Genomic DNA, 14,425 nt, shown 5'->3' on the forward strand with positions numbered 1-14,425 from the left:
ACCACCAGTGCAATTCATCAAACAAATAAAGTCAATCATCTATCGATTCATATGGAACAAAACAAACTGGCTTTCCTACTCCAAACTATGTACTTCTCTCAAAGATGGAGGACAAAACTTAACCTCCATTGACAACAGGATATCAATGTTCCGAGCTCGATTTCTCCTTAATAGCCTACAACAGGAAATATCACACAAATGCACCAATGAATATATTTTCACTTCTGCCACTAGAGGTCTCTCTCTCTCTCTCTCTCTCTTCTCCCCCCAACCTTAAGAATGACAACAGCTCACATTCCAGTAAATCTAACAAACTTCTACAAAGATGCCCTTCGAAGATGAAAGAAGTTAAACCTTCAGCACACAGTGAAGACAGCATCCCTTCCTGAAATCCTCTTGTAACCCATCTTCCACAACATGATTGTAAGAAACCCGATCACTCAGAAAGAGATTTTCTTTCCTCCATGGAGCTGGCGAGGTGTGAGGATCTTGGGTGACATCAAACCTGATGCAGATATTCCATGGAGAAAATGGCACTACCCTCTCCAACTATATTACGAAAATTTAACTTGGATGTTTCAGATAACTGCCTGTTCTGCAACCAATCAGGAACAGTCCAGCATATCTATTTGGAATGCCCAGTCAACACCCAATTAATCAGTTTGTCTCGGGAAATGGCAGCTCTCACCTGTGGTAGTCTTCATACAGAAGAGGAGTACTTCAATCTTATCCATGTGGAGTCAAATAATCATTCAGTCTGCAATTACCTCTTCATCACCGCGAAAGCGGTAATATACTTCTACCTCGGACATACAAGACCAGACAACACAGCAACTTCGCAGAGAAAGGCAACTGACCAACTCATCGCAGCCTTCAAACAAAAGGTGAGAAGTTGGATCCTACACGAACATCACCACCATAGGCAAAACAACACCTTAGATCTTTTCCACCAAGATTGGAATCCACGGAATCAACTCCTGGCTGAGCAGGGCGACTGCATCATAGTCCACTTTCCAGCATAGAAGTGACATCATCCCCTCCAAGGAAAGGGGGAAGAAAGACTTCCTTAAGAGTGCGAATATTAATCAGCTGTCAACCTCATGTAAATAGATAATATTGTCCTATAGTAACTGTTATTTTCTTACACATACATGTCAGATTTTGTTCTTATAGAGTATCATTAAAATAACTGTTAATGGCTGTAATTTATATAAAAAAAAAAAATATGTAATTCACCTTATAACTGATATTTCGATGTAACATACCTCAACAAGAGTATGAGCATGTAATTTGGTTCTCTGCCTGACTGCAGAGAACCAAAAACTGGTTAATCATGTACATAAGATTGTTATGTTTACAATAAAATAAAAAAAAAATAATAATAATAATAATAATAATATATATATATACATATATATATGTGTGAGAATTATAGAGGAATTTCTCTATTAAGTGTTAAGTGTTCTAGGTAAGATTTATGTAAGCCTACTTGAAAAGTTGTTGAGAAAAATTGTAGAAGAGAAACTTGAAGAAAACAAGCTGGATTTAGGACAAATAGAGGTTGTCAAGATCAGATTTTCACTTTTCAACAAATAGTTGAAAAATCATGGGATTTTTCAACTATTGAAACTTAAGAACAGACAACGATCTGTTCTTAAGTTTTGTAGATGAGGAAAAGGCATATGACAAGGTGTCCAGAGAAAAGCTCTTGAAAACATTACAATTATATGGGGTAAATGGAACATTATTCAGAGCATTACGTTTAAGGTGTAAATCACCAGTTAGAATTGAAGGAAATACAAAAACATTGTTTTATGTAAAATCAGGGGTAAGACAAGGATGCACATTATCCCATTCTTATTCATCGTCTATATGGATCACATTATGAAAGAAAGTAGAATTAGATCTGATATCAGAATTGTAGATGTGTCAAGTTAGCTCTTTGCTTTAATAAAATTAGTTTAATCCTTTATCCAAGTGTGTGCAAACAAAGTTTGCACCTGTAAGTATCTTCAGGACTGAGGTAAAGTGGTACAACACCGGGCGACTCCTTGCAAAAAAAAAAAAAGATCTATTCATACATGAAATATCTTCATGACCAGGCTGCTTGTATACAAAAAGATTACATCCCATAATATTAATATCCCATAACACAAAGTACACTTCCTTTCATACATGTATACTACTATGCATTATGACATACTGAGGCAACCGATGTGAAGAGCCTCTCAACCGATGTGAAGAGGCTCCCACTGAAGAGACATCAATAAAGGTCGAAACTAGTCTGGGTAGTGGCCCTTCCCTTAATGCATAACATTATACATTATGCATTATGGGAGATACTGAGTTAGATGTTGGTAGCTTGCTCCACCTTTGCAAGGAGTAGCCCGGCGTTGTACCACTTTACTACAGTCCTGAAGATACTTTCAGGTGCAAACGTTGTTTGCACACACTTGGATAAAGGATTAAACTGAATTTATTATAGTCTGACCAAGTGAAAAATAAACTTTCAAGCTCTTTGCTTTATACAAATGATGTTGAACTCTCCAATACATCTATTGCATGCTTACAGGATTCCCTAACTAAACTGAATAATAGCCATAACAAATTTGGCATGAAAATCAGCAAAAAAAAAAAAAAAAGACCAAACCTATGAAAATAGGCAGAAACAGTGAGCACATCAACAGCATTTTAAATGGAGAGTCTATAGAAAGTAAAATATTTCAGTTATTTAGGTACAGTTGTTAATGAAGATGGCAAGTTAAATCTGGAAATAGACAACAGAATAGGCAAAGCTGGTATGGTCGGTAGCCAGTAAAATAAATTTATATGGGATAAGAGAGAAATTACTGAAACACCAAACTAGCAGTATACAAGACATTGTTCAAACGTTTTAAGTTATGGATCTGAGAATTGGGTTAGAAATAAAGCAGTTGAACAAACACTAGAGACCAAAGATATGAGGGTACTGAGGAATATTAGGGGAGTGAGCAAATGATATCAATAGCAGAATTAAAAATGAAGATATTTAAAAAGAACTTGACATTTTTAACATTGAAGAATGTGTAAGCAGAGCTAATTTAAGGTGGTATGGCAGTTAAATAGAATGAGTATGGAAAGGTTAGCAAAACAAGTGTTTGATGCCAAGATAGCAAGAAAGAGACTCAGAGCAAGGCCAAGGTCTAGGTGGATTGATTCAGTCAGAAGTGCCTTAGAAAAACGAAATGTTAGCTATGACAATATCGAAATACTGAGACGTAATAGTCTAATTTGAAGGAAAATTGTGAATATGATCATGTAGTGCTGTCACAGTAGCCTGAACACTCCTTGAGAGTACAATCAGGATGACGACGATGAAAACTATGAAGTTTTTTTTTTTTTTTTTTTTTTTTTTTTAACTTGGCTACAAAGTAAATTATAGTTGCCAAAAAATTACATTCTTGTTTAATTATATTCGTGTAAGCAAACAAATTTTGCATGTGAAATATCTTCATGACCAGGCTGCTTGTATACAAAAAGATTACATCCCATAACACAAAGTACACTTCCTTTCATACATGTATACTACTATGCATTATGAGATACTGAGGCAACCGATGTGAAGAGCCTCTATACGCAAGTAGTCTAGTTATAAAGTACAATTTACTTTATTCAGTGAAAACTAGTAGGTAGGCAACATAAGTTTTTTTCTTTTTACTCAGTTTTGAACTTGCTACATTCAATTTCATTTAAACACTTTCTCAATGAAGGAGAAAAAAGTTTTAATTTATTTCCCAGTGTAATTAATTATTTTTTATTATAGAGTACAATCAGTATTGTGGATTGACTAAGATTTTATATATATATATAGAATCCAGAAATCCTGCTCTAGTGGCCAAACAAGGAACTTTTTCATGATGCCCCAAGCCTCCAAGAAGGGGGGAGGGGGGGGGATTCTCACACCACATGATGAAATTCATTTAAATAGCAAGATTCGTAGCAGAATTTAGACTTGCAGCCTGTTGACTGGAAAGTGGATAAATTAACCGCTAAAGACCAACCAGTCTAGCAAACAAAAAAGCAAAAAGCATGAATGAAAACTTTAAATAGCTCCAAATGCATGGGGCCAACCTAGTTGGTGAAGTGGTTAGTGTATTCCACAACCAAAGAATGGGAATTCAAATCTTACCATGATCAAGAATAATTTGTGAATGTCTTTAGGTGGCAGATAGATTTCACTGCCTAGTGTAACACCATACCCTGTTTACTGAGGCCTGAAGTGGCTTGAAAAGTCCAGTGTTTGGTCTCTAGAGCAGGATTTCAAAAGTATCTAACTATTATCCTACCACAGTACTAAGTACTAACACAGGCTAAAGGCATTTTGTGGATGGGACTCCATTAAAAAAAAAAGCTGAAAAGAAAGAAGGTACAATGCTGAAATCAGGTGTTTAAAAGTATTCCTAAGTATGAAAACAGAAATGCCAAAATCTCTTGCACTACAATGATCCTCTCTACAAATGAAAATACCTAAAACCTAAAGTTTTAGGTATCCATAACTTACTATTTCAACACTCTTCAGAACAAGTATAGAAACATGCCAGAATGAGAACAACATTAAATACATAAATATCCCAATCAGTACTTGGGATATTTATGAGGTACATAAATATTCCAAGTACTGATTGTCTCTATTTTGAATGAAAATTTGAGCCAGTGGGAGAAAAAAAATAAAATTAAAATAATAAAGCAAGTTTTCATTTCTCTCACTCTAACAAGAATATAGTTCTCAATCTGAGAACACAAGGGAGTAGACTTTAAGTACAGTAAGTTTTATTAAAAGTTTAAGGAGTGCAAATGTGAATACTAAAAACTGATATTCGAATCTGTTTTTTTTTTTTTTTTTTGAATGGTAATATAAGCATTTTTTTTAATAAAAAAAATATCATTTTTCAGTTGTCACTCATCCCATAGTGAGCATTTTTTTCCTTTGTGGAACTGTATTTGCCCTATTTGTTAACATTATTTTTATACATGCATGAAATCAAAATATGTTTATGCAAGAGGAACTGGGAAATGCAAGAGGAGCAGGGAAAAGGGAGGAAGCTTGGGAGGACAGGGAAACATGGCATAGGGAGAGTGGATGTTGAAAATTGGCAGTGAATGTGTGTGCGAAGATGAAGTATGTTACGATGTAGGCAGGGAAATTGAGACTTAGCAGATATATGTGGTAAGTGGTGATGAAGGTGATTGGGCAGGTGTAGTGGGGAAATCACAACCAACACATGGCTTGGATAGGACTAGCTATAGGGCTAAAAATGAACTGCTGTGTTTGCTTATAAATGCCAGAAGTATCAGAAATAAGGGGGATGAAATGGTTTCACTAAATGAGTTTATTTGCCCTGAAATCACTGGAATAAGTGAAACATGGTTGAATGAAGATGATATCATAACAGGAATAGAAATGGAAGAATACAGTATTTTTCATGAGGATAGAAAGGACGAGAAGGGGGGGAATGCTGCTGATAGTAGGGAAGTCCACATGAGGTAGACATGAAAGGGGGGAAATAGTGGCAATGATTATGAGGCAGTGTGATGTGACGCGGAGGTTGAGAGGAAGACATTTAGGTGGGTGGTAATGAAGAAATGTGTAAACAACTTGGATTAGTGAACAAAGGAAGGGTAATTATTATGGGTGATTTTAATTATGGCAGTATTAAAATATAGATTGGAATGAAGAGATAGCATTTGGGAATAAGTAAAATGAATTTCTCGAGTTCTTGAGAGATAACTTTCTCAGGCAGCATGGAAAGGATTGAGAATTCTAAATTTGATCATTTCTACAGATGATATAATTGTGAGAGGGATTTCACACTTGCCTCCAGTTGGTGAAAGTGATCATGAAGTAATCACCTGTGTTGTGGCTAGTTATATGCAGACTTTTGTGAGGAAAGGATATATGTGGAATTATAAAGCTGGTGATTAAGAGAAACTTAGAAGACAGCTTGGAGCTATAACATGGAACGGGGAGTTGAGTGGTAAGGAAATAAATGACTCATAGGAACTGACAAAGAAACATATGACAGCAACAATGTGAATGTATTCCAAAGGCCAAAAAGCTGAATAAGGTAGGTGTAAAATGGATGAATGTGGAGCTAAAGCATGAATTTGGAAAAAGTTACTAACTTACTTATGTACTATAACAAGGTGACAAATACCTTGGACAGGAGAGATACGTATACAGTGGTGTAATTAGATTTTGCTACATACTTAGATTTTGTACTTAGATTCTGAGTTGTATCAGTTACTAGCAGTCAGATAGGTATCAGAAAGTTGTATATCGGGGTGCAGTGTCCCGAATAGTGGTGTGCCGCAGGGTCAGTTTTCGGGCCATTGTTGTTCAATTTGTATGTTAATGATATTGGGATGGGTTTAACTAGTGATATGCAACTGCTTGCAGATGATGCAAAACTGGGGAGAGCAATGCAGTCAAGCAGATGTTATGGCCTTACAAGAGGACTTGAATAGATTGCATGAATGGGCAGGTAAGTGGAACTGCGAGTTCAATGTTGCAAAGTGTAAGGTTTTAAGATTTGGTAAGCAACAAAACAATGCAAAGTATACACTTGGTGGGGAAACTTTAAAGGAAGCAGATGAAAAATCTAGGAGTGATGGTGAAATTCAGGGCCCACATTGCACAAGTTGTGAAGATGTCACATCGGATAATGGCAATGATGTGGAGGACACTGACATGCAGAAATAGAGAGGTTATGATGCCATTATATAAGGCCTTGATCAGGCCTTATATGGATTGTGCACAGATTTGGTCTCCAGGTTTTCATGGTGAAAAGGATATGTTGAAAAGGGTCCAGAGAAGATCCACAAAGGTGGTCAGTGGTCTTTGGTATGTGGAGTACAAGGACAGATTGAGAGAATGTTGCAGAGCCTTGTGAATAGGAGGAAGGGGGGGAGGAGTGATATGATCGAGATATATAAGCTAGTCAGGGGTTGTTATCAAGTTGACATGAAAGATATTTTTCATAGAATGGGGGGGAGCAGAGGAGTGAGGAGAAAGTTCTTTGAATGGAGAGTGATTGGTGAGCAGAATGCATTTCCTGAGTATGTTATAGACATGGTTGGATGAGCACTGTGTGCAATAGTGAGTACCTCCCACAATGAGTCTCCAACTCTATGGAGGTCAGATGTTAATAATGATGATAATAATGTTTACTGCTATAAACATATAACACTGACTTGTTTAAGTGAATATACTGACTTGACAAGAAGTTAATTGAGTAGAATAGTGTCTGACCAATATGTGAAATAGATTTAGACCAATTATAATGTGCTCTCTCATATTTAAAAAGTGAAAATTCCTTCCCTGAAAATGAATAGCATATATTTTCAAAAAATGAGGTTTTGAGAAATCTTTAAAATGATTTTGTAACAATAACAAAAGTTATTTTTTATTATATTTATTATAAATAATAGATAATAAATAACTATCTTGATTTTATACCAAGCAATAAAAAAAAATTACCATTTAAACTTTAAAATATTTCAGAAGTGATCAAAAGTTCATAAGCATATGCTACTCAAATTCAAAGAACTAGCTGTTATTTTGAACTGCGAGTTCTTATTGAACTAGCAGTTCTTTGGTCTCCAATAAGAACTTTTGTTCTTATGAAGACCAAAAAGAAGATGAAACCATGAATGCTAGAATAATTCATGCATAAAATGTTTACTTTTTTTATAAACAAACTCTTGTTCAGTGTATTAAATGAAGAAATGGTCGAAAATAAACCTCAACTTAGCAAAGAAAATAAAAGAAAGGATAATAAATATTCATCACTCTCATCACCTCACAATAAAAAAAAAGAAGTGAAAACTGCAAAGGCAAACATTTCTTTAGTTTACAAAATAATGATTAATATTCCTCTTTTTCTTTTAATAATTTCAGTGAAATGCTAAAGCCATTTAAGATTTTAAGAAACTGCTTATCCTTGCATTTGTACCTGAGACAACATGCATTGATTATAAGATAAGTAATTCATCAGTGACTAAAAACTACATAATTAAAATTCAAATATTAAAAATAACTTACCATTGCTTGCTCTATTTTGTTATCAATAGCAAACAGACTTGTTCCTGGAGAGGAACTAAAATTAAAAATATATATTTAGTTAATATATAAGATTTTTGTTAAGATGGGGGAGAAAAATTGTTTTTCCATATTTTATTGCCTGAAAAACAGACATTTTAACAAAGGCTGGAAAAAACAAGTTTTTCCCCAACTTTTCAAGAAACTTTTAACATATTTCTCCTTGACCCACAGACTGTTGTATAATGTTGTATTATAACTGTTGTGTTATAGGCTTTGTGACTTATTGTGTGGGGAGATGGAGGGAAGGGGGTAATCAAAAACAGAGCAAAAATCAGACCAATTATAAATTTAATGTTAGAAGAAAGCCACAAGGCATTTTTCTTGAGAGCTCCTTGTGCCAAACTTAACCAAATGTCTTGGAAATATCAACAAAAACAACTTGGATCTCTCTGAACCATCTGAAAATACTTCAAGATGACAGGAACCACACCCAGTTCTTTCCAATCTATGCTGCTACCGAATGCACTACAAAACATTTCCTAAAATCCTCTGCCTCTTTACTAAGACTGGCTAACATCTTCAGATGAAAAGTTTATGAAGGTTCCATATGTATGAAGGTTCCATATGTATGAAGGTTCCTTGATATGCAATTTCAGAATGTGCATAAAAAAAGTTATTCATTAATGCTAAGCAAATTACAGAGAACAGATTTCAAGGATATATCATCATCACTGCATCACAGGTCTAATGCCTAAGTGGTGGCTGATGCTTGTTTTACCATTCTTTGCCATTCTTCATGCACACTGCCAGATAATGCAAATCCTGCAAATTCTTTCCACACACACTCATTAACATCATCTACTTATTCTTGCTTTGGTCATCCTCTTCTGTTTATACTGTCCACTGTACCAAGCATCAAGGTTTTAATCTTACTGCTATTATCCATTCTGTAGATATGCCCAAAAAAAAAAAAAATTTAGTTTCCTTCGAATTATTTTCTGCACTACATTCTATTTGCACTTTACTATACAGTTCTTTGTTATCTTTTGCACCCATCCAATTCATAGAACCTCTTTCTATAACATGTTCTTTCGAACGCTAAGTCTTTCAACATCATCACCCATGTCTCACAACTAAAGAGAGCACTTGTGAATATGCATGTTTTAAGCAGTCTCAGCTTTATAGGAAGGCTCACTGATTTACTTTTCCATACCTTGTCCATTGCCCATAGTTTACTTTTGCTTTTGTTATCTGAGATCATATCTCTTTTATATAATGTAAATCATGCATCCTTGTTGCTCCTTAGGTATGTGAAGTTAGGTTGCCAGCTTTTCAGGCTCATATTCGTTCATCTTCTTCTCTCCAAATATTACTGTTTTTGTTTCATCAATGTTCATTATCAACCCATATCTCTTTCTTTCTTTCTTCATTTAATTTCAGCACTGTTCTTTCTAGTTCCTCTTCAGTCTTCTTCAATAATGACTATGCCATTTGCAAATCACAAATTATTCATCCTTGTTCATCGAATTTCGATTCGAGGTACAAGGTATCTTACATAACTCTAAGCAGTACTTGTCCATCTCTCTCTCTCTCTCTCTTTCTCTCTCCTATGTTCATCAAGATTTCATCATTTTCATATTTTATGATTCTCTGCCATGGGCTCCATTTCTTGATGTTTCTGATTATCTTATATACTTATCTTGTTCTGTATTCACCATAGTATTTATTGATATTCTAGCAATGTTCCTCTAACCATTTCAATTTGTCTTTTCTAACTGGCTTCTTCACTTCATTGCATTTTGCTCTATAGTGTTATTTCATTTCCACAAAGATCTCTCTCCTAATCCTTAATGCACTTTTCTTCTTCAATTATCTTTAATGTCTCCTGTGAGATTCACCTCTTCTTTGGCTTTTTTTTGCCTCATGGACCATTTGTTCCACTGCTCTCTTACAATCAACAAAGTGTTGCACTTTCTTTGATCCAACAAGGAATCCAATCCCTGATTCATTTTTTTCACTGTTGTCAGACCAGATGATTCTTCCACCTTCATTTCCCCGACACTGTCCAGGGCATTTCTGCTAATACAAATATGTTGCATTGGTATCACTCCTTCCCTTTGCAAAACAACTCGAGCCCATAAAGTATGGAAATGCTCCTACCAACAGTATATTGCTTTCTGGTTTTACTATTGCACTTCTTTTGGTAGCTGACTTGATGAACCAACCGATCACTCAGTTGGGTACAAAGATCTTGTTTAGCCAGGTGATGTCAGAGCCAGCATATTGTTGTAATTTTTCTTTACACTTCAATATTGTACCAGATTTCAATCATGTTTTGTTTTTACAGTAAGTGCATTGACACTTATCTGACCAACCTTAATGGTTCTTTCAAGCCACCATGGAAAAGAGACATGGAGAACATATGTTGTTTTCAGCCGCCTGCTATGAAAGAGAAACTGCCGTTGCCTGTTGGTACCGAGAGGTATTTTATTTCCCTCCTACTGCTCATATCTGAGAGGCATTCCCCTTTCTGCCACCTGGGGACGTGTCCTCTAGGGGGTTTTAAGCCCCTCCCGAGGGCAAGGATATGTAGATGGAGGAAAACCATAGAAGATATAAAAACACATGTTCTGTAGGGATAAGAAATGCATTTTCCTCTTTATAATCTGTGCTCAGATTTGGTTACCCGGGTTTTATGAGGACAAGGAAGTGGTGCAAAGGATTCAGAGGGAGCAACCAAGATGGTGACAGGAAATCAAACTACACTCACAGCAGACAAAATGCATGCTATGAGAAGAGCTTATAAGTTTATGGGCTGCAAAATTTGTTTTGTGGTGTAAAGGAGGATATGATAGAAATATACATGGCAGGAAGAGAGAAGGGGGACAGTGCTAGTGGCATTCTTACTCCAGAAGTTGGATATCATTATTAAGGTGTGAGAACTAGATTTCTTGCTTGAAAAGTGGTGGATGTTGCAACAGGTTGCCAGAGAGGAGTTGCAATTGCATTGGCAGCGAACAAATTCAAGAATAGGATGACAGCCCTTGCAAGCATAAAGGTTAGTGTGATTCAACCAAAATGAGTTTCAGTTCTCTATGGTAATGCCCAGATAACAATGGCACAGCAATATCAATTATTAAACATTCAAATTATCAAACCTTTAGTCCTTTCATAGGTAAGCATGTCAAATGCTCCCTGGATAGGGTTATGTAGCCATATCTTAATGACTGGCAAATTGATAACGGCATTCATCATTATTATTAATAACATCTGACCTCCATTAAGGCTCAATGTGTGAGATACGCACCATCACATACAAAGCTCATCCAATCATACCTTAAACTGATTCTCAATGAGTCTGCATTCACAACACGCTCAGGAAATGCATTCTACTCACCAACCACTCTCCATGCAAAGAACCATCTCCTCACTCCTTTGCTCACACCTTCCTCATTCAATTTTCAGGGATAGACTCTTGTTATATCCTCCCCCCCCCGTTCCATGAAAAATTCCTTCCATGTTACCCTGGTAACAACCCCTGACCAACTTATGTTTCAGTCATATCCCTCCCCCCTCCTATTCACGAAATTTTGCAAATTGTGAAATGTAGCTCCTGAATTTCAGGTCACTGTCCACCACCATTCCCAGATCTCTCATCTCCTCATCCTTCAAGGTTTCATCACCGTGTGTATACTTTGCATCCATTATTCATTGCTGCTAAATTTCAAAACCTAGACCTTGCAATACTGAACTGACAGTTCCACTTACAGGCCCATTCACACAATCTATTCAGTTGTCCAGTAAGGAGACAACATCTGTTTGAATCTGCATTGCTTGCACCAATTTTTCATCATTAGCAAACAGTTACATATCACTTGTTAAACCCACCCTAATATCATTAGTGTGGGTTTAACTGATGGGTTAAATGGTGAAGCCTCTTGCAATTAGGATGGGTTCAATTAATATACAAGTTGAACACCAATAACCAAAAAAAAAAAACCTGCAGCACAGCACGACACTACTAACTTTCCTCTTTCTTACCCAACTTTCTGTTAGCCAGTCACCTATCAAACTCACTAGCCTGTCATCCATTCCCATTTGCTTAAATTTATTTAACAACTTGTCATGTGGCAGTTTATCAAAAGATTTTGCAAAAGCTAAGTATATCACTGCAGATGCATCTCCAATACATTTGTCAATTTATTAAAGTATGAAGGTGGTCTGAAAAGTTCTCAGCCTCGACCATAGACTGCAACACTATCAGCAAGATTTTTTTTTTTTCTAAGTTGGTACATCTGTCATAAGCATCAATGTGAAATTGCAAGTCATTCTATCAAGTAGTTTGTTTTATACAGCTGTCTGAGAAAAAGTATTGTCTGTATCCCTTGAAATGGATAAAACTGAGTATTGTGCAGTTATAAAATTCTTCGGAAAAGGTTTAACACCAAAAGAAATTCATTCAAAGTTCATAAACATTTAGGAGCACTCTTTACCTTTGTTTTTGAGAATTAAGAAATGGCCTGCCAAGTTTAAACATGGCCATATCAGCTTTGAAGATGATCCACGTGAAGGACATCAAAAAAGTGTAACAATACCAGAAATCGTTGATCAAGTACACGAGATGGTATTGGATGTCCGTTGAGTCAAAGTGCATGAAATTGCTAAGACTACAGGTACTTCAAAAGAATGTGCAGGATATATTTTGCATGAAGAATTGCATATGAAAGCTTTGCGCAAGATGGTGTTTGCTCACAGCAGATCAAAAACGCACTTGCATGAAAATCTCTGAACAGTTCTTGGCACATTTTAACAAGAATAAAACTGATTGTGTGCATCGATTTATTACTATGGATGAGACTTGGATTCACCATTACTCACCAGAACCCAAACAGCAGCCAAAACAGTGGACAGAAGCTAGTTGTTCAGTGCCAAAGAAGACAAAATCGATTCCATCAGCTGGAAAGGTCATGGCTTCAGTGTTTTGGGATGCTAAAGACATTTTGTTTATTAATTATCTTGAAAAGGATAAAACAATAACTGGGGAATATTATTCCGATCTTTTAACCAGACTAGATGAAAAAATTCGTGAGAAAAGACCCAGTTTGCAGAAGAAAAAAAAATCCTCTTTCATCAGGACAATGCACCTGCCCACAAAGGTAGTTTTGGCAATGGGAAAATTAAGGGATCTGGACTATGAATTGTTGGAACATCCACCCTATTCCCCAGATTTGGCTCCCTCTGACTTCTATCTCTTCCCAAAACAAACTCTTTCTCGCTGGTCAGCGTTTTTCTTCAAATCAAGAGGTGATTGCAGCTGTAGAGGGGTATTTCACAGATCTTACTGAGATCAACTAGAGGGATGGGATAATGGAGCTGGAGCATCGCTGGAATAAATGTATTAGTCTTAAGGGAGATTATGTTGAAAAATAAAAATAATTTTGAAATTATAAATTCGTTTTTTCACTGTTAGGCAGAGAACTTTTCAGACCACACTCGTACTTGAGTTTGTAAAACATGATCTTCCTTTAACAAATGCATGCTGACAAACGAAGAGAATCCTAATATCGATCCATTTCTGTATCCTATTTCTCACAAATCTCTCCAGTACTTAAATCACAACTCCAACATACAAGATTGGCTTATAATTTGCAGGCACAGCCTTATCACCACTTTTGTGAGGTGTAACAATTGTACTTTCCTTCCACTCCTTTGGAACTGCACTATTATAAGACTTGTTAAACAGGAAGGCCAAGGCTATTGGTAACTTCCTGGAACATCCCTTAAAACACATGGTAATATGTCATCAAGTCCTACCGACATGTAGCTTATTTATTTCCTCACATACCTCCTGCTTGCTCGCAATTAAGCCATCCCCTCTCCTATTTCCTCTATGTTGGAGCTTCTCATGATTTCACCCTAATGAGGAGGAAAGTATCCTTATAAACTTATCCTTAAACTGTATCCTTATAAACACTTAATATCTCAACTACACTGCTCAAAAAGAAGTCAACGGACACCATAGTGTGAGGAACAAACAGCCATGTCGCCCACCTTAATTGGATGTAGGAACTTTTGCCACAATAACTACAACAATCCAATAGGATGTAGTTTCCAGAAGCATAAAATAGCAATCAATGAGAATTCTGGCCCATTCTTCCTGTAGGGATGTAATGAGGTACTGGACTGTTGTGGGAAGGATGTTCCTTGACCTCACCTGACACTCCAGTTCATAACACAGATGCTGAACTCTAATCTCAGGAATGAGATTAGGGTTCTGTGGAGGCCGGTCAAGTGTGGTGACGTACATGTTCACAAACCATACAATTACAATGGCAGCCTTATTAC

The 14,425-nt window shown here is 36.3% G+C and overlaps 1 protein-coding gene across 4 annotated transcripts in view; it reads right to left on the minus strand.

The window, feature by feature from the left end:
• LOC150094466 (uncharacterized) overlaps positions 1 to 14,425 on the minus strand; it is a 260,807-nt gene that overhangs the window by 143,501 nt on the left and 102,881 nt on the right. For all 4 annotated transcript variants that reach the window (XM_090411973.1, XM_090411971.1, XM_090411974.1 and 1 more), the window contains exon 3: positions 8,081 to 8,135. In XM_090411973.1, coding sequence (XP_090268099.1) covers positions 8,081 to 8,135 — 55 coding nt within the window. The remainder of the gene's footprint in view (positions 1 to 8,080; positions 8,136 to 14,425) is intronic.

The sequence above is a fragment of the Typopeltis vanoorti genome, chromosome 22, assembly GCF_054136105.1.
Source record: "Typopeltis vanoorti isolate ZY-2024b chromosome 22, IOZ_Tvanoo_1.0, whole genome shotgun sequence".
Taxonomy (NCBI): domain Eukaryota; kingdom Metazoa; phylum Arthropoda; class Arachnida; order Uropygi; family Thelyphonidae; genus Typopeltis; species Typopeltis vanoorti.